Below are 27,911 nucleotides of genomic sequence, written 5' to 3' on the forward strand. Positions count from 1 at the left end.
AAAAACAGCTTGATCTTATTGAATAGTAAAGCAAAATCAAAGGTCGCAATGGCCTTTTCCAGATCCCATTCCTTTTGTTCAAATGCTCCATGTCTGCGTGTTCCTCAGCTGGCACCTTGGTTCACTTCAGGTGAAAGGACAGAGGATGTTGGCTATAGTTCATTGTTAGGATTGATCAGCGTAAATGTCACTCAACTAAAGTATTTTATTATGGTTACAGTCAACAATATTGACCAACACAAATGTCATCTGTTCAACAAAGAGCTCCAGCCCAACTGAAACAACTTTTTTTTATCAAACACATAAATCCTATCTTTGACAAATATTTGGTTTCCTAATAGGGCCTAGGGTGCGAATGGAGAAACTACAGTATACAGTTACAAAAACCAACGTGACCGATATCCAAATCTTGCACAAAAGCAGATTCAACTGACGTTTGAGCAGATTGGAGTGACATAAGCTCTGATGTTATTTGAAGACATTGCCTTCCCATGAATATGGATATTGCGAAACATTGACAGCCCAGTTACGGCACCGAAACAGAGCATTTGGCCCATCACATTGACACTGGCTAACAAAAATTTCACTGACCCTCATCTCACTTTTCCATCTCTTTGCTCATGATCCTGAAAGCTGTGGCCACTGAAGTTAATATCTCAACATTCCTGAGATGTTTCAAGAATTTCTGACTCAACCATCCTTTCAGGCCATCAGTTCCAAGCTCCCAAAACCTTCTGCAAGAACATTTCCCCTCAAATCTCCCATTCACTTTACCACTTCTTACTTTAAATCTCTGCCCCTTGATAGCTGACCCTGTCTCCTAATCGTTAAAGTGCCTTCTCATTCACCTTACCAATGGCTGTCATAATTTTAAACACTCTAACAGGTCCTCTCTCAATCTTTGCTGCATCAAGGAAAACAACCAACCATTCCTCATCATTCAGCCCCATCAGTCTAAGCAGCATTCTCCTCTACACTTCCTTCCTATAATGTGGTGACCAGAACTGTACACAGTTGTCCTTTTGTGGACTAACCAGAGTTTTGTACTGTTCTCGCATAACCACTCTTCTCTTGTATTCTATGCCTCCGCTGACAATGATATGTATGCCATATGCCTTCTTAACCACCTTATCTACCTTCTGGGATCTGTAGATATGCACATCAAGTTCTTTCTCACCTTTAGCATTTTCCAGGATCTTACCATTCATAATGCACCTCCTTGCCTTGTCAGCCCTCTTCAAGCACATTAACTCACACTTTTCCATTTGTATTCCATTTATCTTTGCTCCGCCCAGCTGACAAGATTGTTGACATCTTCTGCAGTTTATGGCTATCCTCCTCAATATTTAGCAGCCTACCAATTATCAAGTCTTCCATAACCAACTTGATTATATATCTTACATTCAAGTTTAAATCTTTAATGAACACCACAAACAACAAGGAACCCAGCATTACGCCCTGCAGAACCCTAATGGAAGCAGTTTTACGCTGACAGAAACATCTCTTAATCATCACCCTCTATTTCCTACCTCACAGTTAATTTTGGATCCATTGTGCTTCTTGACTTGAATCCAAGGGCTCTATCTTTGTTGACCTGTCTACTATGAGGGACCTTCTGAAAAGACTTGCTAAAGTCATTGTAGACCACAATGAATGTATTACCCTTGTTAACACTCCCAGTCAGCTCCTCAGAAAACTTCAATCTAAATTGTCAAACACAACCTTTTCTTAACCAATCTATGCTGATGATCCCTTGTTAATCTGAGTCTCTACAAATGCAGGTACTATCCATCCTTCAGAATTCTTCCTAAGAAATTCCCAAAAGCTGAAGTCAGACTGATGATAAGTAATTTCCTGGTCTGTCCTTCCCTCCTTTTTTAAATAGTTAGGCAATATGAGCAGTCACCCAGTCCTTTGGCATCTCACGTGTGGCCAGAGAGGATTTGAAGATTACTGCCAGGGCCCCTAATATCCCCTTCCTGCCTCCTTCAGCAGTCAAAGGTACACCTCATCCTAGCAAAGAACAAAGAACATTACAACGTGGGAGCAGACTCTTTGGCCCTCCAAGCCTGTGCCAACACATTTTGCCCTTCCATATTAAAACTGTCTTCACTGACAGGATCTGTATCCCTCTATTCCCTTCCTTTTCATGAATCCATCCAGGTACTTCTTGAATGCTGCTATTTGTGTCCACTTCCACCACCACCTCTGGCAGTGTGTTACAGGCACTCACCACCCTTTGTGTCAAAATCCTGCCTCGTACATCTCTTCTAAACTGCCGCCCTTGCACCTTGAACCTGAGTCTCCTGTTAATTGACCCCTCTACCCTGGGAAAAAGCCTCATACTTTCCACTCCATCCATGCCATTCACAATCCTATAAACTTCTATCAGGTTCTCCCCTAAACCTCCTGCATTCCAGTGAAAACAAACCCAGTCTATCCAACCTTTCTTCATCGCTAAAATCCCTCATACCAGACAAATCCTAGTAAACCTTTTCTGTACCCTCTCCAAAACATCCACAACCTTCTGATTGTCTACGGATTTATCCAATTTTAAACTCCTAAACTTGGTAGAATGAACTTTCACGTATGGTCCAAATGCCTGTGCACAGAATGTCTAACAATGGAGTGGGGTTGACTTGTTTGAGAGGTTGTCCATGAGAGAACAATCTCTCAGCAAAGACAATATGGGTTCAATCAAATGATAAAGAATTTTTGGGTGGTGATTTGAGTCTGAGAGATTGGATTTGGGCGGCATGGTGGCTCAGTGATTAGCCCTGTTGCCTCACAGCACCAGGGGATCTGGGTTCGAGTCCAGCCAAGGGTGACTGTCTGTGTGGAGTTTGCACATGCTCCCTATGTCTGCGTGGGTTTCCTTCGGGTGCTCTGGTTTCCTCCTACAGTCCAAAGATGTGCAGGTCAGGTGAATTGGTCATGTGTTCAGGGTTGTGTAGGTTAGGTGCATTAGCCAGGGGTAAATATACAGTAGTAGGGGAGGGGAATGGGTCTGAGTGGGTTACTTTTCAGGGAGTCAGTGTGGATTTGTTGGGCTGAAGGGCCTGCCTCCCCACTGGAGGGATTCTATGATTCTGTAGGGATTCTTTGATTTGTACATATACATGACCAATGGCAGTGCAAAGGGAGCTGGTGGTTAGTTAGCTCAGTTGGTTGGATGGCAGTATGATGCCAACAGCCCAGGATCAATTCCTACACCAGCTGAGATGAGTGTAAAGAGCTCTCTTTCTCAACCTGTTCCCTGACCTGAAGTGTGGTATCCCTCAGGTTAAACCATTACTTGCCCCCTCTCTCTTTCTCTAATTGGAGAGAAACCCAAGGTCTGGTAAGACTATGGCAATTTTACCTCTTCTTCTCACAACGAGAGGAGAATTAACAGATGGGCAAACTCAGAGAACAGAAGAATTCTGGTATCATTGTGAGTTGATGAAAGTTTCCGAGTTCATGAACATGAAGGGTTTAAACACAAATACAAGAAATTCAAATGGGAGGTATTAAGGAACCAAGAACCAATGTAAATCATCAAAAACATGGGTGAAAGTGACCGTGACTTTGTGAGGAAGAGGACATGATTAGCAGATATCAGAACAGAAAGTGCTGGAAAAGCTTAGTGTGTCTGATAGGAGCTGTGGAAGGAAAAACTGAGTTCACGTTTCAGGTGAGTCACCTCTAGAGCTTCAGTTGGGCTCAATGTTTTGCAGATTGGAAAATGGCAACTAGCCAGAATATTGGCAGGCCTGTGACCATAAGACCATAAGACATAGGAACAGAAGTAAGCCATTTGGCCCATTTAATGAGATCATGGCTGATCTGATTATTCTCAACTCACTTTCTGCCTTTTCCCCATAACCTTTGAATCTCTTACTGATTAAAAGTCCATCTATCTCATTCTTGAACATGCTTAGTTTGTTTTTATTTTTTGCTTTAATTTATTGTTGTCACATAGATCGAGGTACAGTTTTGTTTTGTGTATAGTATAGTCTGCAGCCTCAACTGTCCTTTGTGGTAAAGAGGTCCACGTTCATTACCCTCTGAAGGAAAAAATTCCTCCCCATCTCTCTCTTAAATGTGTCCCACCCTGTTCTAAGGTTTTGCCTTCTGGTCCTAGACTCTCCCCTGAGAGAAAACAACTTCTCCCTGTCAAGTCTCTTAAGAACCTTAAATAAAAGCCAAAAGAACTGGAAACCAGAAACAAAAACAGAAATTGTTGGGAAATCTTAGCTGGTCTGGAAGCATCTGTGGAGAGAAATAGGTCTGAAGAGGGTCACTGCACCCAAAACGTTAACTCTGATTTCTTTCCACAGATGCTGCCAGACCTGCTGAGCTTTTCCAGCACTTTCTCTTAAGAATCTTGTATATTTCAATAAGATTGGCTTTCATTCTTCAAAATTCCACTGAGAATGACCCAACTATTCGACCTCTCCCCATAAGACAGCTCCTCAATGTTATGGTTTCTGGGTTGGACACCCATGGCCAGTATGATAAGTTCTCAGTCCTTCTCTGGGTATTAGCTCACAAAATATATATCACAGAGAATCATGTTATTTTACTAAATCACCATTTTCTGTCATGGACACTTTCAGCACATGTTCTTTTAACATTAGACTGCAAAAGGGACATCAAATAAATTTATCCCCGAGGTTCTACATTGCCAAATTAAATGTTGCCTGCTCAATCACTAACCACCACTTCTCCAAACACATTAAATCCTAATGTTGACTAAAATAAACTAAAATACTTAGTTTGCTATCAGGAGCAAAGGGAGGTAATGAAGTAAGTGCAGGGCGTTGTTACAAATATCACAATGCTCAGTATCGAAAGAGAATGGCATTGTGTATTTAATGATTGATTGGATAAATATAAGATGGAATTATGTGATCTTGTTGGCTTCAAGATCTCCCATCTCAATGACAACGCATTCTGATGTTAACAGTTGTTCAAATGATTGATGCTGATTTATTGAATTAGTGGGTTTGAGGAAAGTCATAGATGCCCCAATCCTGTCGCCATCACAACTTACAAAATAAAAGTAAACCTGGATTGATGTTCAGCCTTTACTGAATCACAAAAATACCATTGGCCGGAAGGAAGCCATTTGTGCCACTGCAGCTGAACTGGCTCTCAAATAAGCACCATGTCTTAGCATCTTTCCCCTGGCTTTTCCCCAGACACTCCCACATTGTTTCTATTCAAATAAACACCCAATTGTCCTCTTGAATGCTTCAATAGATTCTACTTCTACCACCCTTTCAGACCTGGACCCTGTATGATTGTCTTTTCTCATCCAAAATTTGGAGGTGATGGCTTCCATTGCTCCTGATGTGGTCTCCTTTACATTGGGGAGACTGGACGCCTTCTTGCAGAGCACTTCAGGGAACATCTCTGGGACACCCACACCAATCAACCCCACCACCCTGTGGCCGAACATTTCAACTCCCCCCTCCCACTCTGCTGAGGACATGCAGGTGCTGGGCCTCCTCCACCGCCACTCCCTCACTACTTGACGCTTGGGGGAAGAACTCCTCATCTTCCGCCTCGGAACACTTCAATCCCCGGGCATCAATGTGGATTTCACCAGTTTCCTCATTTCCCCTCGCCCCACCTTACCCCAGATCCAATCTGCCAGCTCAGCACCATCCTCATGGCCTGTCCCACCTGTCAATCTTCCTTCCCACCTATCCGCTCCACCCTCTTCTCCAATCTATCACCTTCATCCCCATCTCCATTCACCTATTGTACTCTTAGCTACCTTCTCTTCAGCTCCACCCCCTCCCATTTATCTCTCCACCACGGAGGCTCCCCGCGTCATTCCTGGTGATTGGCTCCTGCCCGAAACGTCAATTTTCCTGCTCCTCGGATGCTGCCTGACCTGCTGTGCTTTTCCAGCACCACTCTAATCTTGACTCTGACCTCCAGCATTTGCAGTCCTCACTTTCGCATAGTGGCATTATTGCTGATTCTGTTAATCCAGAGATTTAGGTAATATTCTGGGGACCCAGGATAAAATCCCACAATGACAATAGGTGGAATTTGAATTCAATAAAAATCTGCAGTTAAGAGTCTAATGATGACAATGAATCTATTGTCAATTGTTAAAAAAACTCTGTTTGGTTCACTTATGTCCTTTAGGAAAGGAAACTGCCATCCTTACCTAGTCTGGCCTCCATGTGATTTCAGACATACAGCAATGTGATTGACTCTTAATTGCCCTTTGGACAATAAATGCTGGCCTAGCCAGAGGTGCCCACACCCTGTGAATGAATATAAAAAAAGAGGGAACAGTTTCTCCCTGTCCAATCTTGTTAACCTCCACCCCCCCCCCCACCGCCCCCCCCCCCCCCCCCACCCCACCCAGTGATTTTGAAGCTTTCATGACCTCACATTGTTGTAAAGTGTTTGGTCTTATATTTAATTCATTGGAATATGGCTGTCACTGGCTAACATAGCATTTATTGCCCATTCCTAGTTGCCTTTAGTTCCAAAGAAGACTCATACTGAACTGAAAATGTTAATCTTATTTCTCTCTCCACAGATGTTGTAAGACCTGCTGAGTTTCTCTAGTAATTTCTCATTATATGCTTAGTCGACTGGCTTATTTTACAAATGTTTCAATAATTTTGAGGTAGTTACTGTTATAGGGCATTCAATGACCTTGCAACTCCTAATGTGCTTCTAACGTCATTATCCCAAGAACTTGAGATAAGATTGTAACCACCTGTAGGCTGGCACCGTGGCTCAGTGGTTAGCACCACTGCCTCATAGCCCCAGGGACCGGATTTAATTCCAGCCTTGGGTGACTGTCTGTGTAGGGTTTGCACATTCTCCCTGCGCCTGCGTGGATTCCCTCCAGGTGCTACCATTTCCTTCCACAGTCCAAAGAATTCTAGTTAGGTGGATTGGTTGTGGGAAATGCAGGGTTACAGGGATAGGGTGTGGGGTGTGGGTGGCATGGTCTTCAGTGGGTATGAGTGGACTTAATGCCTGCTTCTACACTGTATGGATTCTATCATTTCTGTGACCCTGATAGCAAATAAAACATTCAATGTAATCTCATGTACATGCAATCCAATGTTTTCATTCAAATGTCATTTTTTAGGTGATTGGGGTTGGTTAGCTCAGTTAACTGGCATCAGGTTTGTGGTGCAGACTAATGCTATCAGCCTGGGGTTCAATACCCATACTGGTCTGGGGGATTACTATAAAGGACTCTCCTTCTCAACCTCTCCCCTTCCCTAAGGCACGGTGATCCTCAGGTTAAACCACCACCAGTCACCTGTCTCTCCCCATCTCCAATGAGAGAGCAGCCCAGTGGTCTGGTAAGACTGTGGCAATTTTACTTGTTATTTTCGAGTTAACAAACATACCAGCAGCCCAGCACTCAATCCTTATCAGCTCCACTCTGACTCATGCACCACCCTGATTTCAACATTTCTGTTGGCCCTTCGTCTTCACTGGATTATAAACCACAGAGATCAGTGACACGCAATGTCACATTTAATATCTAGAAATTTGAGTGTCAGAGAGTTAAGTAATATGTGGCAACACAGTACACATTTGATTGCTTATACTACATCTTAAGCTTATTAACATTACATGACATGTACTGATGGGGCTTGCATGTCCATCCTCAGGGGTCAGCACTCATCCTGCTTTGGGTAGCAATAACCAAAAGGATTTTTCCTGGCAAAGGATGTGGTAACTGCTGTACTCCAACAGTCAAACTGTCTTAAAAAAACAAACTCATCATATTTATTTCAATTGAAGGGGCCATGTAACAGGAACTTCTCGATTAGTCAATCAATTAATCAATTACTGTGATGTGATTGGAGTTCCCCACCCTGATCCTGAGGCCTGGGGTCAAGTCTCCTCTTTCAGAGGTTTGTAAAGTCAGCTCTGAGAAAATATCTGGAAGTGAGTACTTTGGGTTTGGGATCTGCTACCTGCTGGAAAGCAGGATCAATCAAGGATATTTGACAAGATATCAGATGATTATTTGAATAACAGCAATTTGGCTGGTTATGTGGATAAGGCAGTGAAATGTTAAAATGTCATAATGCTCATTCAGAAGACCATTCTGGAGCACTGTGTCCAGTTCTGTTTGCCTAGTCATAGGAAGGACGTTATTAAGCTGGAGAGGATTCAGAAGAGATTTACCAGGCTGTTTCCAGGAATGGAAGGTTTGAGTTATAAAGAAAGGCTGGATAGGCTGGAACCTTCTTCACTGGAGTGTCGGAGGTTTGGAGACGACCTGATAGAAGTTTACAAAATAATGAGGGGTATAAATAGAATTATTAATACTTGCCTTTTCCCTCGGATAGGGAATTTCAAGACAGGGAGCACGTTTATAAGGTGAGAAGAGAGATATTTTAAAAAGACATGAACTTCCTGAGGAAGTGGTGGATGTGGGTGCAATTGCAATGTTTAAAAGACATTTGGACAGATATAGGAAGAGGAAAGGTTTGGTGAGATGTGGGCCAGGAGCAGGCAGGTGAGACTAGTTTAGTTTGAGATTATGGTCAGCATGGACTGGTTGGACCGAAGGGTCTGTTTCCATCCTGTATGACTCCATGACTCTATAACGCCTGGCTAAATAAAAACTGAAAGAACTGTGGATGTTGGAAATCGGAAACCAAAACAGAATTTGCTGGAAAAGCTCAACAGGTCTGGCATCAACTTTGGAGAGAAATCAGTTAACTTTTCAAGCCATGTGACTCTTCCTCAGATTTGATGGTGGCTTAGAAAATGTTGGTTTATATGCAAAAGGTAGGATTGGGGAGGAGGTGGCAAGAAGCAAACAGTATTAGAACCCAAAGGGAGAGAAGAGCAGTTGGACAGACAAAGGAGTAGATATTGATCTGGCTGGGAGGGCACATAGCTATTAATGGGGACTGTTAGTGGCTAACAATAGGTTGTGTGTAATAGTAGATTGTGTGATAACAACACCTGGTTGTGGAATTGGGATAAGGACATGGGAGAGCTCAAGCCCTACAATCATTGAACTCGATACTGAGTCTGAAAGATTGTAGGGTCCCCAAGTGGAAAATGAGGTGCTGTTCTTCCAGTTTGGACTGAGCTTTGCTGGAGCCCTGCAGCAAGCCTGAGACAGAGATGCTGGCCAGGGAACAGGGTGGGGTGTTGATTTGGCAGGAAACCGGAAGCTCAGGGTCATTTTTGCAGGGGAGAACGTAGATGTTCTGCAAAGTGGTCACTCAGCCTATGCTTCATTTCCCCAGTGCAGGAAATACCACACCGTGAGCAGTGAATGCAGGAGACTAAATTGTGTGAAGTGCACGTAAAGTGCCATTTGGAAAGTGTGTGTGGGCCCTTGGATGTTGAGGAGGGAGAAGACAAACAGGCAGGTGTTACACCTTCTGTGGTTGCAGGAGATGGTGCCCTGGGGCTGTGAGAGGCTTTGGGAGAGAAGGACCCAGGTGTCCCAGAAGGAACAGTCCCTGTGGAAGGCCAGGCTCTTGCTACTTTCAATAGTGTTGCACAACTTAATTCTATTGTCCCAATGGTTTAAACCACTGCCTCATCTCCGACCCTTATACTCTCACTACATTTGTGCCCTGGCAGTGAGATTTTCTGGTCAACGCGCTGAATTCTTATGTGTAACGGAACTTGGACAATATTAACTGTCTGAATTGTTTATGACCCTCTCAATACATCCACTCCAGGACTAAAATCAATGGAGTCAGTCTGAAAGGTGTTTGCTTCCTCCCCTACCTTTTTTACATTGTTTGTTAAACAACTGCTTACCATTCAGGAACTTGGCACTAATCTAAGAAACACAGTTTACACTTGATGTTTTTCCAAGGTTCCTGTTTAATTAGGAACTGATAACCACAGACACAATCCTGTATAAAAGTGCAACTTCAACCAGATCCAGACACATCTGCTGCCACGACAATGAAGCTCCTTATTGTTCTCAGTGTCCTGCTTGCAGTCTCCAGCGCCGAAATCCTTTCACGATGTCAAGTTGTTAAAGCTATCAAGGATTCTGTACTGACAAAATTCACCCACTACAGCGTGGCAGACTGTGAGTAATGATCCTCTGTTCTATTTAAACAATGCTGAGTGCTGTTGCAGATGTTGGCTGTGGGTTTCCCCTGTATTTCTGTCAGTTAGTGAGCAGCTGCATGTTACATTAGAGGGGCCAGGGGATAGATTAACTAACCCAGACTGAGTACATTGATCTTAGCCAAGCTTTGGGACCTATAGAGTCAGGGAGAGAGAATCTAAAGGATCTTTCCCTTTGATCTCTTCCCATGGAGTCCCAACTGTGTGAGATAACAGAAAGGTACAGCATTGAACTGGACTCTTCAATCTATAGTGCAGTTGCTGGATCTCTGGATTATTTATCTTACTATGCTCATGTCCCTTACTCTATCTTCTCCTTCACCTTTCTATCCAGTTCCAGTGTTATTGATCTGCTCCAGACCCTAACACTTCACTGAATACAGCAAGGAATGCTGGCTGCACGGTGGCTCAGTGGTTAACACTGCTGCCTCGCAGCGCCAGGGACCTGAGTTTGTTTCCATCCTCGGGTGACTGTCTGTGTGGAGTTTGCACATTCTCCCCGTGTCTATGTCGGTTTCCTCCAGGTGCTCTTGTTTCCTCCCACAGTCCAAAGATATGCAGGTCAGGTGAATTGGTCTTGCTAAATTGCCCGTAGTGTTGGGTGCATTAGTCAGGGGTAATTATAGGGTTTGGGAATGGGTCTTCAGAGAGTTGGTGTGGACTTGTTGGGCTGAAGGGTCTGTTTCCATACTGTAGGAAATCTAATCATTATGTTACTAATTTCACTTAAACCTGTCACATTTGGTATCTGGTCTCTGTTCTGGAAGGAGTTGCTCCTTATTTATTTAATCAAATTATTCATGCTTTTGAACACCTCTTACCTGCAACATCTTTGGCTGAAGGAAACACAACTTTTCTAGTAGTTGTGTTTCTGTCTCTTTGGAACTATTCCGGAAAATTCTAATTCATATTAAAACCATTAATCTCTCACACACTGAACCTTTCCCCCTTCCCTCAGCCTGAAGGCTTCAGACCAGGATGGATACACCATACAACCGGGTTCTGAAGAACAGTCACTGGATCCGGAAAGTTAACTGTTTTCTTTCCACAGATGCTGCCAGACCTGCTGAGTTTCTCCAGCAACTTTGTGCAGATCTAGTTGGATTATGTCAAACAAGATCATGTCCTGTTATCCTCTGTTGAAACTACTCACGAGTTGAGAATGATGCAGGGATTGTGAGCAAGTTTAACAGGGTACAGAACGTTTGGCCTAAACATCAGCTTCTAGTCAGTTATCCATGTTGTCACTATGTCTGTTTATTCCTATCTTAGCATCGTTCACCTATGTCACTGTCTCAGCTCATCTGTGAGTAAAATCATGACCTTTGCCCTGGTTACCTTCAGGGATGACCTTCCTCATGCATTAGGCCTACCATGTTCTACTCTCTCTATGAACTTGATACCATCCAAACCCTCCATGTTCACAGTCCACATTCTAACTCACACCATATTCCATTTGTCTATCACCCCTTTGCTCACTGACCTATTTCAGCTCCCTATTACATAATGCCTTGATTTTCATCCATGTTTCCAGATCCTTCTGTGGCTTGGTGCCTGTCTTTGTAAATTCCTCTGACCCCATGACCCTCTGACATATTCCCACTTCCCCTCACACTATGCCTGGACCCTGAATTGACCTGGGCTTGGAATCCACCCCTTCCACCACCCTCCTCCCACTCCCCCCACATTCTGAATGTCTCAAACTCTCCCCATCACTTTTTCCTTAAAAACCTACCTCTTTGTAGGAGCTTTTGATGATCTCCCCCGATGCTGTATTTGATAATGCTGCTGTAAAAATGCTTGAGAGGTTTTATCACTCCAATATTGCTGACCAGGCTAAAAATTGACAGATGGTATGAAACAGCACATCCCACAGTCCCACAGAAATGTTCGGGTGCAGAAGGAGGTCTTTCTGCCCATCATGCTATACCAGTTCTTCAAATGAGTATCATGACCCTTGAGTATCTCAGTTGAAGCCGCCTCCGCCACTTTTCCAGAAGGAACATTCCAGACTCGAGCCACTCGCTTTGTGAAAATCATTTTCCTCACATCACATTTGGCTCTTTTGAAAATCACTTCAAACCTGTCATTCTTCATTCTGTTATGAACAAGAACACTTTCTCCCTCTTTACTCTATCCAGCCCTCACATGATTTTTAAGCTTTTTATCAGGTCTTCACCTCTCCAAGCAGAATAATCCCACCCACTCCCATCGATCCTCTGAACTGAAAGTGCTCAACCCTGGGAACAATTCTGGTCATTCTCCTTGGCACACTCTCCAGTGTATTGCCATCTTTCCTGTTATGTGTCACCTAAAGCTGGATATAATCCTCCAGTTGAGGTCTAACAAGTCTCTTGTACAAGTTCAACATCACCTCCTTGCTCTTGTACCCCATGACCTCATTGATAAACTCCAAGGAGCAGAATGCTCCATTAAACTGTCTCTGTGCCTGAATTTCATTGTCACCTTCAAGGATGTTGAAAGTGTGGTGCTGGAAAAGCACAACCTGTTAGGCAGCATCCAAGGAGAAGGAACAGGATCCATTTTTCGGGCAAAAGCCCTTCATCAGGAATGCCCTTGGATGTTGCCTGACCTGCTGTGCTTTTCTAGCACAACATTCTTGACTCTGATCTCCAGCACCAGTCCTTACTTCCTCCTTCAAAGATGTGGGTTCATGCAGCCCCTTTCGATTTGTAATCCCTATTTTATATTGTCTTTCAATGCTCTTCCAACCAAAGTGCATCAACTCAGCCTTCTCTGCATAGAATCACATCAGTCACCAATCTGCCCACATCACACATTTATCAATGTCCTTTTGAAATTCCCCACTGCCAGCCTCACCATTCACAATGTTTTCAAGATTTGATCATCTGCAAACTTTAAATTGTTCCCCTGAACGCCTGGATCATTAACCTGAAACAGGAAAAGCAAGGGTCCCAATACTGACCCCTAGGGAGTTCTATTACACACCTTCTTCCAGCCCTGAAAGATATCTAGTGGGCATAACTCTCTGTATCTTATCATTCAGCCAGTTGTTTATTCACATTATGACTGACCATTTTATTCCATGAGCTTAATGTTTCTCATAAATGTGTTGTAAGGCACTGCATCAAAAACCTCCAGGAAGCCCAAACACATCATATCATCAACATGACCCTCACTGACTGTTTCTTTTACCTCTTCCAAAACCTTCAACAAATTAGCTCAATGTGATTTCCCAGCTGGAAGTCTTGGTTCTTCCATCTGAATTAACCCACCTCTTTCCATGTGATGACAAACTCTATCTTGAGTAATTGTTTGTAGAAGCTTCCCCACCTTGAACGTGAAACTAACTGGTTTATAATCGTTGGACTTAACATCACAACATCTTTTTTTGAACAAAATCAACATGTTTGCAATTCTCCATTCATTTGGAACCTCGCCGAGTCTAAACAATATTGAAGTATTGTTGTCTTTGCCCTGCAATCTCCACTCTCACGTGATTCAAAATCCTTGGATGCATCTCATCAATCCTTGATGAACTTTAAGACCCAACAGTCTACCCAAGACTTCTTCCTTATCAATGTTGAACTCCTCTCATGACAGAGTTTCCTCCTCTGTCCTCATGACCTGGATAGCATCTATCTCCTTGCTAAAGTCTGATACAAAGTGTTCATTTAGTACCTCAGCCATGCTCTGTCTCTTCATACACAATCCCCTTTTTGTTCACTCATCAGTCCTATTCCTATTTTAGTCATTCTCTTACGATAGATATGCCTACAGATCGCTTTGAGATTCCCCTTTATGTTGGCTGCCAGTCTTTTCTCATAGTCCCACTTTGCTTCTCCAATATGCTTCCTCACCATGTGCTACCCGCCTCAACTGTGGCAAAATAAGTGCTGCGTTTAAACAAATAGAAATACTTGAATATATTCAGTGCCCTGGCCCCTACGGCCTTCTGTAGTGGAGAAGGTGAGCAGCATGATGGCTCAGCAATTGGCGCAACAGTGCCAGGGACCTGGGTTCGATTCTAGCCTCAGGTGACTTGTCTGTAAGGAGTTTGCATGAACACTTTATATCTGTGTTGGCTTCTGCTGAGAGCTCTGCTTTCCCCCCACAGTCCAACACTGTGTAGGTTAGGTGGACTGACCATGCTAAATTGCCGTGCAGATGCAGACTTGATGGGCTGAATGTCCGCTTTCTGCATGGTAGGAATTCTATACCACCCCTCCGAACCTGCTCTGTTCTTCATGTTTCTCAATTGTATTCATTACCTGACACAAGCACACTTTTTCTTCTTTACCTGAATTTAACAAAGCTTGGCAGTTAACAGTCAGATATCATCTAACTGATCAATGTCACACAGCATAACCATTGTTCCCTCTTTACATTGTAAGTTTTTGCAAATTGTCCCAATGAATGCAAGACACAAAGCTTTAGCAAAACAGATCTTTTCTCTGCAGTATTTGCCTGTGAATGACTGAAAGATGACAGGTTTTATTGCATTAAATGTGACACATAAGTAACAGATAGTTGCTGGCAATCTCTTCTGGTTCCTTTCCTGAGATTTAGTAGCCAGAAACTGACACAACACTTCATCTGACGACGAAGGAGTAACGTACAAAGGATTGGTCTAACTACCTTACTTTTACCTCTGCATGTCTCATTCCACAAATTACTGAACAATTCACCAAGTTTAAAAGTATGTCAGAGTTTCTGTCAAGCCTTCTGTCTGTAAAATTTAAAATCAAACAAATGCAATAACCGCCAACAACTGGCAAAATCTGTGGAAATAAATCTTAAAGCCTTTGTGGAACGTGTGCAATTTTAAGGGACAGTGGTGCAATGAAATGCAGAGAGCGACTTCATTTCTGAAACAGATGCGAGTTTGCTTATGTTTATCAAGTCTGGAATATAACCAGAAAATGCTGTAGATATTCAGCAGACCAGGGGAGGACCTGCTGAAGATTTCTAATAGGTTTTGTTTGTGTTTCTGACTTCTCTGCATATTCTACCTTGGAGAAGGGCGGGGTTGCATTAGCTGTGGCATAGTATAAAAATGAATGAAGTTCCAACACAGCACTCCATCAAGGTAATAGTTTACAAATGAACCAAGTCTCTGCAACAATTGTCATCATCAAGGGAATTTGAAAAAAACTAGCAAAATGTCCTGACAAAGAGTCACATTAGATTTGAAATGTTAACTCTGTCTCTCTCTCCACAGATGCTGTCAGACCTGCTGAGTTTCTCCTGCACTTCCTGCTTTTATTTGCCAAATAAAGGCCCAGCTTGTCCTCTGCTCTCGTTCCCACAATGGTTGCCTTCAGCTGACTGTGGATGAGAATGCCAATGTCTTGCCCTGAGTTTCTATTTCCCTCTTTCATTTCTTTTTCTCATACGTGTCAGCTGTTTCTCCACTGCATGCTTGTACCTAAGTTAAAAGATTTTGGGTTGAATTCAGGGCTCAGATACCAAATCCAGGACTGACACTCTGGTGCAGTAGAGAGAGAGTTCTATACTGCCAGAGGTACTGTGTTTTGGGGGACACATTACACAAAGGTCCCATCCTCCTCCTCAGGTGGAGCGGAAGATCCTCGGACACTATTTCAAAGAAGATCAATGAGCTATCCCCAATGGAGAAAGTGAGGACTGCAGATGCTGAAGATCACTGTCGAGAGCGTGGTGATGGAAAAACATAGCAGGTCAGACAGCATCCGAAGAGCAGGAGAATCAACGTTTCGGGCATAAGCCCTTCATCAGGCTCCTTGGATGCTGCCTGACCTGCTGTGCTTTTCCAGCACCACACTCTCGAGCTATCCCCTATGCCTGGGACCATATCTACCCCTCAGTCAACACCACAACAAAACCAATCTGATCGTTCTCACATCGCTGTTTGTGGGGCACTGCTGACTGCAGAACAGCCATCCCATTTCCTACATTACAACAACCAACACACCCACAAGAGAAAGTACTTCACTGGGGGCAAAGTTCTTTCTGATGTCTGGTTGCTACATAAATGCACAGCTTCTTTTTTATTTATCCTCCCCCAACATCCACCCCCATCAGTCGCATGTAAGTGGTTGAACATGAGAAATTCAGGAAATTCACTCCAGGATTGCTGCAAAGGCAAAATTTGCAATCGCCGTCCTCTAGAATGTGAGGTAAATCATTTTCATTTGTCACTTGCTCCAAATGAAAGCGTTCAGGTTAGTCTGAAGATGTAGCATGTTATTTGGAAAGCAAATAGAATGATGCTGTTTCTTGCATCCTTCGTCATTCTAGGGGTGTGCTTGGCCGACCACGTGAGTCAATACAACACAATGGAAATCGGTCATGAAACACGGAATGGAGAGGCCTGGGCATCACAATATGGGATCTTTCAGATCAGTAGCAAGTGGTGGTGTGATGATGGAAAAACTCCAAACTCAGAAAACGGCTGTGGGATCAGATGTACTGGTATGTGAACTGGCAGAGTGTCAGTCTCAGAATTACAGAATTACTTATTGGTAATTGCAACATAACACCAGCAATAATGAAGTAATAATGAATAGTCAACGCCAGTTACACGCCACCTCGTTTCTTCCACATTGGCTTAAATGGGGAAAGAAATTAAACATGGCATAACATCAGATGTGACCATCAATGTGCCTTTGTCCTGGCCAGCATTCTCCATTTGGTCATCAAAACATAGACACACGAACTGGCCATTCAACTCAATACTGCTTGGTGAATACTGTGATATCTCAAAACCCTGACATATTCCCCTACCCCAGCTAGAATGGCAGTATCCCAGAGAAAGTACCTGCATGTGAAAAGAGATTTGGTTTTCCTGAGCAGTATGTTATGTCATTTTAATGAACTATTTTTCATCCTTCCCTGTGCGACAGCATAATAATGAGAGTGTCCTTCCCTCCCACCCTCCAATTTATTCAATCGCTGATATTTTTAATATATAGCTATGACTCTTCCACCCTTTTCTGAGGTAGAGAACTGAAACTCAGATCTCTGCAACATGCCCCCCACCCCCACCCCACACATGCAGAAGTCCCATCCTACCCTGTCAGCAAAACCCCACCTATTTCACAGTGTAGGAATCGCTAAGCATCTTCCAGCCTCAGTCTTGTGTGTCAGAAAGAAGCTCAGTCACAACAGGTTAGTTAGTTATGTCAGCCATTGTTGCTTGCCAGCCTTGCTTTTTCCCATAGAGGTCAAACTACATTGTAAGGTGTGAATCAAGGCAGATTCACTATATATGGATTCTTTAGGGATACTTAAATGATATGGTGAGGCACTACCACTTCTGAAAATTGAAATTGTGCCTCCTGCCTTCACTGCTGATCCCCCTTTAATTACACATACCCACTCCCTAACAGCACAAGTTATTCTGAATTGAAACTCTTCAGCCTCTAACACCACAAGCAACAAGAAGAATACTGGAGAAACTCAGTGAGTGCAGTAGTGTCCGTAGAGAGAGAGACAGAATTAATATTTCGAGGCTGACCCTTCTCTAGAGCTCCTTTTTCACCTTTCAGTTCTGAAGAAGAGTCAGACTGGACTCAAAATGTTAACTCGGTTTCTCCCTCCACAGATGCTGTCAGACCTGCGAGTTTCTCCAGCAATTTTGGTGCTTGTTCTAGATTTCCAGCATCCACAGCATCCACTTCCCTGTGTTCTTGGGACTTTTCACCTGAGCACCTTCTCATAACCAATTAATACAAAACCACGTTTCTTCTCTTCATACAGAACTACTGAGTAATAATTTGAAACCTGGCATTGAGTGTGCTGCAAAAATAGTGGCTTCAAAAGGAATGGAGGCCTGGTAAGTTCAACTTTTGATATATTTTTCTCTCAATTTAGGTTTAAGTATGAGGTTACATTCAATATAAGTACTTCGGTGGTACAATGGACACACAATACAGTCAATTTTAAACAGACATTTCACAAATCAGTAAGAGAGTGTTACAGTGACGGTGTGTTATAGAGATTGTTACAGTGAGGGATGTGTTATGGAATGTGTTAAAATGAGGGGTCTGTTATAGAGTATTATAGTGAGGGTCTGGTATAGATTGTGTTACATTGAAGAGTGTGCATTAGTGTGTTACAGTAAGGGTCTGCTATAGTGTCTGTTACAGTAAGGGTGCGTTATAGAGAATGTTAGAGTGAGGGGTGTGTTATGAAGTGTGTTAAAGTGAAGGGTGTGTTATAGATTGATAGAGTCTAAGAGATGTACAGCATGGAAACAGACCCTTCAGTCCAACTTGTCCATGCCAACCAGATATCCCAACCTAATCTAATCATATTTGCCAGCACCCGGCTCATATCCCTCTAAACCCTTCCCATTCATACACCCATCTAAATGCCTTTTAAATGTTGCAATTGTACCAGCCTCCATCACTTTCTCTGTCAGCTCATTCCATACACGTACCACCTTCTGCGTGAAAACTTTGCCCCTTAGGTCCCTTTTATATCGTTCCCCTCTCACCCTAAACCTATGCCCTCTAGTTCTGGACTCCCCCACCCCAGGGAAAATACTTTGTCGATTTACCCTATCCATGCCCCTTGTGATTTTATAAACGTCTATGAGGTCACCCCTCAGCCTTCGATACTCCAGGGAAAACAGCCTCACCTTATTCAGCCTCTCCCTATAGCCCAAACCCTCCAGCCCGGCAACTTCCTTGTAAATCTTTTCTGAACCCTCTCAAGTTTGACAGCATCCTTCCAATAGGAAGGAGACCAGAATTGCTTGCAATATTCCAACAGTGGCCTAACTAATGACCTGTACAACCACAACATGACCTCCCAACTCAATGCTGTGACCAATAAAGGTGTTGTAGTGTGGATGTGTTATAGAGTGTTACAGTAAGGGGTGTGTTATAGAGTGTTACAGTAAGGGGTGTGTTATAGAGTGTTACAGTAAGGGGTGTATTCTATTATGTTACACTGAGAGATGTGTTAAAGAGTGTGTTACATTGGGGTGTCTGTATTTTCGACAATACTACAGCAAGTGTGTGTTTTATAAATTGTGTTACAGTGAGGTGAGTGTGTGGCAGAGAAAGCTAAAATGAGAGATTGTGAATTACAAATCTTGTTGCAGTGAGGTGTGTGTGTTATGGAATGTTCATGTCCAGTACACTCCCGGTCACCAGCTGTGACCATTCAGTCGCAGGCAAGTGGCCAATTACGGCTCATTATCAGGTGAGAAAGATGAATCTGATGGCCATGAGGACCATGTGACAGCCCATTCTATGAGCGCCTGACACAGTCTGAGGCTGTGGCCAATGTGAGGAGAAATTCCTGCAGGAAAAGCAATGCTGAATGATGCAGAACTATTTAAATAAAAGCAAATTACTGCAGATGCTGAGAATCTGAAACCAAAAGAGAAAATGCTGGAAAATCTCAGCAGGTCTGGCAGCATCTGTAAGGAGAGAAAAGAGCTGACATTTCGAGTCTAACTGACCTTTGACAAAGCTTTGACAAAGGATCAGTTAGACTTGAAACGTCAGCTCTTTTCTCTCCTTGCAGATGCTGCCAGACCTGCTAAGATTTTCCAGCATTTTCTCTTTTGGCTGCAGAACTATTTCCTCACTGTGTTAGGGTCCGTGGGAAAGAGGCTGCTACTGAAGGAGGTGAAAACACGTTGGAAATATTTTCATTCCCACACCATGACTGGATTCTGTTCAGTGACTGGTTTCTGTTCTTACAAGTCCTCTTTGACAGAGCTGCTGTGACAGTGCAATGAACCATCCCTCAGCTTTCATCCTGGTCCTCAATCTCAGTCCATCTCCTGGGGATGGTTACAAGACTCGGCCCATCGTTTGAAGCAAGTGGGGTCTGTGATGACCACATCTCCACATGTTGGTCGAGTGTCGAGATCCTATTAGGCATTACTGTCAGGGAGAGAACTATGATGATTGTTCGAGAGTGTGCACTAGAGATTTTTGTTGCAATGGATGTGGTCATTCTTGTATTTATAGAGAGGGATTTGTTGTAGAGACCCCATTAAACTTCACAAGGGAAAAGGCACAATATATTGGGCTCTGGTGAAAGGGCAGGAGCCTAGATTAAATTGGACAACTTTTTTGCTTCAGAATTACAGGGAAAAAGGAAGGGGAGTGAAACAACTTGAATTGCTCTAACAGAGAACTGGCAAGCACACAAGGGACCAAATAGTCTCTTTTATACTGTTAGAAAATCCAAGACTCTATTTATCCACTTTTTATCACATCAATGTATAGTTAAATAGTTAGAAGTACGGACAGACTCTGAATTCCAGAAGAAAGTTCGTTGGACAGCCGGGTGTTGTTTATTACAGTAGAATTTTGAAGTCATTCTTAGACAGAGTAAGAGGTGATGGCCCAGTAATATTATTGTTAGACTATTAATCCAGAAAGTCAGATAATGTTCTGGGGGCCCGGGTTCAAATCCCACCATGGCTGATGAAGAATCTGGAATTAGGGATCTAATGATGATCATGAATCCATTGCTAATTGTTGTGGAAAAACCCGTCTGATTAATTCAGAAACTCTGCCATCTTTACATGGTCTGGCCTACATGTGACTCCAGACCTGCAGCAATGTGGTTGACTCTCAACTGCCCTCTGGGCAATACACACTGGCCTAACCAGGGACGCCCGCATCCTGAAAATAAATTGAAAAAAAGGCACATGCATGGGCAATGATTGCTGAGTGCGCTCTGTATGAATTGCTTCACTTTCAGAAAGAGTCAGGACTTTCAGGAGACGAGGAGAGTAAACTTTGAGGAGCAGGAAAAGGTAATCCCACTAAAAGATTTATAACAGGGTTATGTGTTGCTGACTGACGTCATGTCTCTGATGCTTTCGTTTTGCAGGAGCAGCTGGGTCGAAAACTGCAAAGGTAGATGGATCAATTATTACTCCTACTTTTGCTTCTGATAAGGAAGAGGATATCGTGTTGATGGGACCCTCTCGCTTTGAAAAAGAATATCGAACATTATATTGCAGTACAGGTCCTTCAGCCCTCGATGTTGCACTGACCAATCTAAAGCCCAACTAACTTACACTATTCCATTATCATTCATATGTCTATCCAATGACCATTTAAATGTCCTTAAATATAAGAGCATGGAACACTTGCAATATCTAGCTTTGCACTGTTAAGACAGCTAAATAAAACAAAAAGTTTTGTCACAGTTTATTGAAATAAACACAAGCAAAAATCAAAATTCAAGTGTTTCATTCCATTAATTAATAGATAATTCTGGAAGTGATGTTGATTGCAATGAAATCTTGATGAATTTGGGATCCTGTTATGAGACGTTGGTACTTTCTTAAATCCAATGGTGCATGAAGCAAAGCATGTGCATCTGGCTGTTTCTATAGCTCGTCTTCCTGAAACACATTAAAAATCATACAACACCAGGTTATAATCCAACAGGTTTATTTGGAAGCACCAGCTTTCAGAGTGCTGCTCCTTCATCAGGTAGCAGTGGAGCAGGACCATAAGAGACAAAATTTAAAGCAAAAGATTACATTGTCATGCAAACTCCATGAGCCACCTGATGAAGGGGCAGCGCTCCGAAAGCTAGTACCTACAAATAAACCTGTTGGATTATAACCTGGTGTTGTGATTTTTAACTTTGTCCACCCCAGTCCAACACCAGCACCTCCACCTCATTCCTGAAACACATCACTGGTCTGAAACCAGACCCTTTAGACTGAGGGAAGTCGTGCCAAGTCAAACCCTCTTACTGCCTCCGTAGGCAGGTTGAGAGGAATTCCAGGCTGATAGTCAATCTGTTTGACCATATTGTGGCACCTAACAAGTGGAATTAAAACCTGGAGCTTCTGTTCCAAGGTGACAGGGACAGAGCTACGGGAAATGGCACAAGAGCTGAAGGGCTCATGCTTGAAACATCGATTCTCCTGCTTCTTGGATGCTGCCTGACCTGCTGTACTTATGCAGCACCACACTCTTGACTCTGATCTCCAGCATCTGTAGTCCTCACCTTCTCCTCCAAGAGCTGTGATTGAAAGGGTGAAATGTTGTGAGAACTGTGGGGGGAGGAGTGCGTTAATAATCATATTCTACTGGGGTTACCACTGCACCAAGAGTTCATTCAAGGTTCAATCAATCAACAAAACAGCCAATTCCGTTTTTGTACGACTATCACAAACAAAACAAATAATGACCAAGGATGAGTTCTTTAATGAACTCAAAAATATGAATTATGAATCAAACATATTTTTAACATCAGTGGTAACTAAGAATCATATCAAAACAGTGATCCAGAATTAATACAATATTTTCCTTAGCCCCCATATATAAGTGGAGCTGGGAGTAGAGAGGTAGTGTCACTGCTCTGGTAATTCAGATAACCCAAATCAAGGTGTGAGGGAATGGGTTCAAATCTCACCATGGGGGGGGGGGGGGTGATAAATTAATCTAAAATAAACTGCTGGCCGCCCTGACCACTCTGTGTAAAGAACCTCCCTCTGACATCTGTCTTTAATCTCTCAACCCTCAATTTGTAGTTATGCCCTCTCGGACAAGCTGACGTCATCCATCCTAGGAAAAAGTCTTTCTCTGTCTACCCTATCTAATCCTCTGATCATCTTGTATGTCTCTATCAAATCCCCTCTTAGCCTTCTTCTTTCCAATGAGAACAGACCCAAGTCTCTCAGCCTTTCCTCCTAAGACCTTCCCTCCAGACCAGGCAACATCCTGGTAATTCTCCTCTGCATCTTTTCCAATGCTTCCACATCCTTCCTGTAATGGGGCGACCAGAACTGTACACAATATTCCAAGTGTGGCCACATCAGCATTTTGTATAGTTGCCGCATGTTCTTGCAGTTCCGGAACTCAATCCCTCTCCCAATGAAACCACACACACCGTATGCCTTCTTAACAGCACTATTTACCTGGGTGGCAACTTTCAGGGATCTATGCAAATGCACTCCAAGATCCCTCTGCTCATCCACACTACCAAGAATCTTTCCATTGACCCAGTACTCTGCCTTCCTGTTATTCTTCCCAAAGTGCATCACCTCACATTTAGCTGCATTGAACTCCATTTCCCACCTCTCAGCCCGATTCTGCAGTTTATCCAAGTCCCCCTGCAACCTGTAACATTCTTCCAAACTGTCCACTCCTCCACCAGCATTAGTGTTGTCTGCAAATTTACTGATCCGTCCACTGGTGCCTGCATCTGAGTCATTTATAAAAATGACAAACAGCAGTGGTCCCAAAACAGATCCTTGTGCCACACCACTAGTAACTGGAATCCAGACTGAATATTTTCCATCAACCACCACTCGCTGCCTTCTTTCAGAAAGCCAGTTTCTAATCCAAGCTGCTAAATCACCCTCAATTCCATTCCTCTGCATTTTCTCCATCAGCCTACCATGTGGAACCTTGTCAAAGGCTTTACTGAAGTCCATGTATACCACGTCAACTGCCCCAACCTTATCTACATGCTTGGTCACCTTCTCAAAAAACTCAATGAGGTTTGTGAGACACGACCTGCCCTTGATGCAACCATGTTGAATATCTGAAATCAAATTGTTGCTTGCTCGATGATTATAAATCGTATTTCTTATAATCCTTTCCAAAACCTTTCCGACAACAGATGTGAGGCTCACTGGTCTATTATTACCTGGGTCATCTCTGCTGCCCTTCTTGAACAAGGGCACAACATTTGCAACCCTCCAGTCCTCTGGTACTAAACCTGTAGATAATGACGACTCAAATATCAAAGCCAAAGATCAAGTGAATCCTTAGAAGAGTAGAAAAGGCAGTAGGAATATACTTAAAAGGGAAAGCAGGAGGGCTAAAAGAGACATGAGATAGCTTTGGTAAATCGAGTTAAGGAGAATCCAAAGGGTTTTACAATACATTAAGGACAAAAAGGCCCCTCAAAGATCAGCAAGGTGACCTTTGCTTGGAACCGCAGGAGATGGGGGAGATACTAAATAAGTATTTTGCATCAGTATTTACTGTGGAAAAGACATGGAGGATATAGATTGTAGGGAAATAGATGGTGACATCTTGAAAAATGTCCATATTACAGAGGAGGAAGTGCTGGAAATCTTGAAATGCATAAACTTGGATAAATCCCCAGGACCTGATCAGGCGTACCCTAGAACTCTGTGGGAAGCTAGGGAAGTGATTGCTAGACCTCTTGTTGAGATATTTGTATCATTGATCTTTGCACAATTGAGGTGCTGGAACACTGGAGGTTGGCTAATGTGGTGCCACTGTTTAAGAAAGGTGGTAAGGACCAGCCAGGGAACTATAGACCAGTGAACCTGACGTCAGTGGTAGGAAAGTTGTTGGAGGGAATCCTGAGGGACAGGATGTACATGTATTTGGAAAAGCAAGGACTGATCAGGGATAGTCAACATGGCTTTGGGCGTGGGAAATCATGTCTCACAAACTTGATTGAGTTTTTTGAAGAAGTAACAAAGAGGATTGATGAGGGCAGAGCATTAGACATATTTATATGGAATTCAGTAAGGCATTCAACAAGGTTCCCCATGGAGGCTGGTTAGCGAGGTTATATCTCATGGAGACAGAACTGGCTCAAAGGTAGAAGACAGATGGTCATGGTGGAGGGTCATTTTTCAGACTGGAGGCCTGTAACCAGTGGAGTGCCACAAGGATCGGTGCTGGGTCCACTCCTTTTCATCATTTATATAAATGATTTGGATGTGAGCATAAAAGGTGTAGTTAGTAAGTTTGCAGATGTCACCAAAATTGGAAGTGTAGTGGACAGTGAAGAGGGTTACCTCAGATTACAACAGGATCTTGATTAGGTGGGCCAATGGGCTGAGAAGTGGCAGATGGAGTTTAATTCAGATAAATGTGAGGTGCTGTATTTTGGGAAAGCAAATTTTAGCAGGACTTATACACTTAATGGTAAGGTCCTGGGGAGTGTTGCTGAATGAAGAGACCTTGGAGTACAGGTTCATAGCTCCTTGAAAGTAGAGTCGGAAGTAGATAAGATAGTGAAGAAGGCATTTGGTATGCTTTCCTTTATCGGTCAGAGTATTGAGTACAGGAGTTGGGAGGTCATGTCGCAGTTGTGCAGGACATTGGTTGGACCACATTTGGAGTATTGCATGCTATTCTGGTCTACTTCCTATCGGCAAGATGTAGTGATACTTGAAAGGGTTCAGAAAACATTCACATGAATGTTGCCAGGGTTGGAGGGTTTGAGCTATAGGGAGAGATTGAACAGGCTAGCATTGTTTTCCCTGGAGCATCGGACACTGAGGGGTGACCTTATAGAGGTTCATAAAATCATGAGGGGCATGGATAGGATAAATAGAATTGGTCTTTTCCCTGTGGTGGGGGAGTCCAGAACTATAGGTTTCGGGTGAGAGTGGAAATATATAAAAGAGACTTAAGGGGCAACTTTTTCACGCAGAGGGTGGTACGTGTATGGAATGAGCTGCCAGAGGGAGTGGTGGAGGCTGGTACAATTGCAACATTTAAAAGACATCTGGATGGGTATATGAATAGGAAGGGTTTGGAGGGATATGGGCCGGGTGCTGGCAGGTGGAACTAGATTGGGTTGGGATATCTGGTCAGCATGGACGGGAAGGCCCGAAGGGTCTGTTTCCATGCTGTACATCTCTATGACTCTATGTCTCTTTGCTGCTGGAGCTGTGTAACACAATGGAAGGAAGTTATGGTGAACCTTTGTTAGGTACAGGGTCAACCTCATAATTCTCTCCTTCAACCTCTTCCATCAGGCAGAAGACACAGAAGCTTGAACACACACCAGCAAATTCAGGAACAGCTTCTTCCCTGCCATTGTTAGACTCTTGAATAGACTCTCCAGCCTCAAATAATGCTGGTCTTGCTAATGTTGATCTCTCCCGTATGCTCTGTGTAATATCACCTGTATAAATCTTTCAGCTAAGCTTTTCTGATCTGTCCATCCTTGCTTTCTATGATCTGCCTGTACTGCTCATAAACAAAGCTTTTCACTGTACTTCGGTACACATGACAATAAATCAATCAATATATCAACTAATAAGGCATTTAAAACAGTGCAGCAAATATTTGTGAGAAGGGGTTTAGGGATGAGTTGTGATGATGGTTTGATAGAAGCCTCATTACAGCTGTTTGAGAGGGAGGGTTTGATCTTGATGTTTAAACCTGAGAGGTGTCTGCATGGAATGGGTAATCAGTAGCTGTTCCCATTGGCAGAAAGGTCAGAAAGCTCAGGGACACCAATTTAAGGTCATTATTGAAAAATCATTTTCAGGCCTACACAGAACATGCCAGGATGTGGGACTAGCTGAGTTGCTCTTTCAAAGAGCTTCATTGATATGACAGATTGAATGGCTTCTTTCTGTGTTATAGTCAATTCATGATTCCAGAAATGGTTAATCGCTAACAGAAACACAGGTAAAAAAGGGAAAAGGACTAGGAATAGGCCATTTGGCTCTATGAGCCTTCAATATGATCATGGCTGATCATCCAACTTATTATTGTGTTCTTGCTGTCTCCCAGTACTTTTGATCACTTCTGTCCTAAGATCTGGATCTAACGTCTTCTTGAAAAAAATCATTCCCCCTTCCCTCCACCATTTTCCTAAATGCAGCACTAAACCTGAGGGTTTAGTTCAGTTGGCTGTAGAGACAGTTTATGATGCAGAGTGTTCCTAACAGTGTGGGTATATTTCCCAATATTGGCTGAGGTTAACACTGAAGGAATTTCCTTTTTAACCTCTCCAATTGCCTGAGGCCCCTGACACTCACATTAAAACAATATTCCTTGTTAACTCTCTAATGGTACAGAGGTGCTGGAGTGGACAAATAATTGATCTCTGCAGGTGATCAAGAGTGTCAGATTATGTGAATAAAGTGTCAGTAACTGAATAGCAGGTGAAAGGATGATGTATAATCCAATTAATTAAGGCAGAGAGATAATTACAAAACATGGTATTTCAGCAAGATTACGCAGACACTATGATGACAGATGAATGGACACTGCGCAACAATTGCCAGACAGCGATATTCCCTCGCAGTCAGAGAACACATCAGTGATCAGGGATATTCGGCTTCTGATCTTCAGATAAGTGTCCTCCAAGGCGGCTTTCAAGATAGACAACAACGCAGAATCACCAAGCAGAAACTGATAGCCAAATTCCAAACCAATGAAGATGGCCTCAACCCTGATCTTGGGGTCATGTCTCACTACATGTGACCCCACCACACTATTCTGTATTTGTAAAATCTTCCTCACTGTCCTCACCATCACCTTGATAAATTGCTATGATCTCTCTACCTTAATTAGTTTGTACAGTTTTGGATTACTTGCTACTTTGGTCAAACCCTTGGCATGTGACTCTTCTACCTGTCATGTTATTCCAGTCATTTGGTTTGTCTCCAACACCACCTTAGTTTTCATTTTTTGCAAATTTTCTCTCTGCCTCATTTAATCGGATTATAGGTCATCCTTTCACTTATTATTCAGCTGTTGACACTTCACTCATACCCTCTGATACACTTGATCGCCTGCAGAGACCTACTATTCAATATTGTTTGTATGATCTTTAGATCTCTCCGATTATAAATTCTGTGCCTGTGTGCTTCTCTCTCTTGCTTCACCTGAAGAATGTGCAGCACTCCGAGAGTTTGTGATTTCAAATAAGTCTGTTGGACTATAACCTGGTACTTTGTATGACCTCTGACCTCTCTCTAATGGGATAGCAGGGCTGTAGTTTGGTAAGATGACAGTGACTTTACCTTTCAGCCACTAACCAATCTCTTCATTGTCCTGCTTTCTGGAGACAGTGACCAGCCTCTCAGCAGCTACACTCCCAAGCCTTCTGCAGCCAAATTTCAG

General features: G+C 43.0%; 1 protein-coding gene across 1 annotated transcript; it reads left to right on the forward strand.

The window, feature by feature from the left end:
- The first annotated feature begins 9,896 nt into the window (after window positions 1-9,896).
- On the forward strand, window positions 9,897-21,276 carry LOC140486518 (lysozyme C-1/C-2-like). Its single transcript, XM_072585773.1, has 4 exons — window positions 9,897-10,054; window positions 16,357-16,530; window positions 17,818-17,893; window positions 20,923-21,276. Exons 1-4 carry the CDS (start codon window positions 9,925-9,927, stop codon window positions 20,984-20,986), a joined length of 444 nt encoding a protein of 147 aa, XP_072441874.1. The 5' UTR covers window positions 9,897-9,924; the 3' UTR covers window positions 20,987-21,276.
- The last annotated feature ends 6,635 nt before the right edge of the window (window positions 21,277-27,911 follow it).

This window comes from Chiloscyllium punctatum, chromosome 15 (genome assembly GCF_047496795.1).
Source record: "Chiloscyllium punctatum isolate Juve2018m chromosome 15, sChiPun1.3, whole genome shotgun sequence".
Classification (NCBI taxonomy): Eukaryota; Metazoa; Chordata; class Chondrichthyes; order Orectolobiformes; family Hemiscylliidae; genus Chiloscyllium; species Chiloscyllium punctatum.

Coding starts and splice junctions, on each gene's coding strand:
- LOC140486518 (XM_072585773.1), top strand. CDS start 9,925: ATGAAGCTCCTTATTGTTCTCAGTGTCCTGCTTGCAGTCTCCAGCGCC. Junction 10,055..16,356: donor CCACTACAGCGTGGCAGACT/GTGAGTAATGAT, acceptor TCGTCATTCTAG/GGGTGTGCTTGGCCGACCAC. Junction 17,894..20,922: donor TCAAAAGGAATGGAGGCCTG/GTAAGTTCAACT, acceptor TTCGTTTTGCAG/GAGCAGCTGGGTCGAAAACT.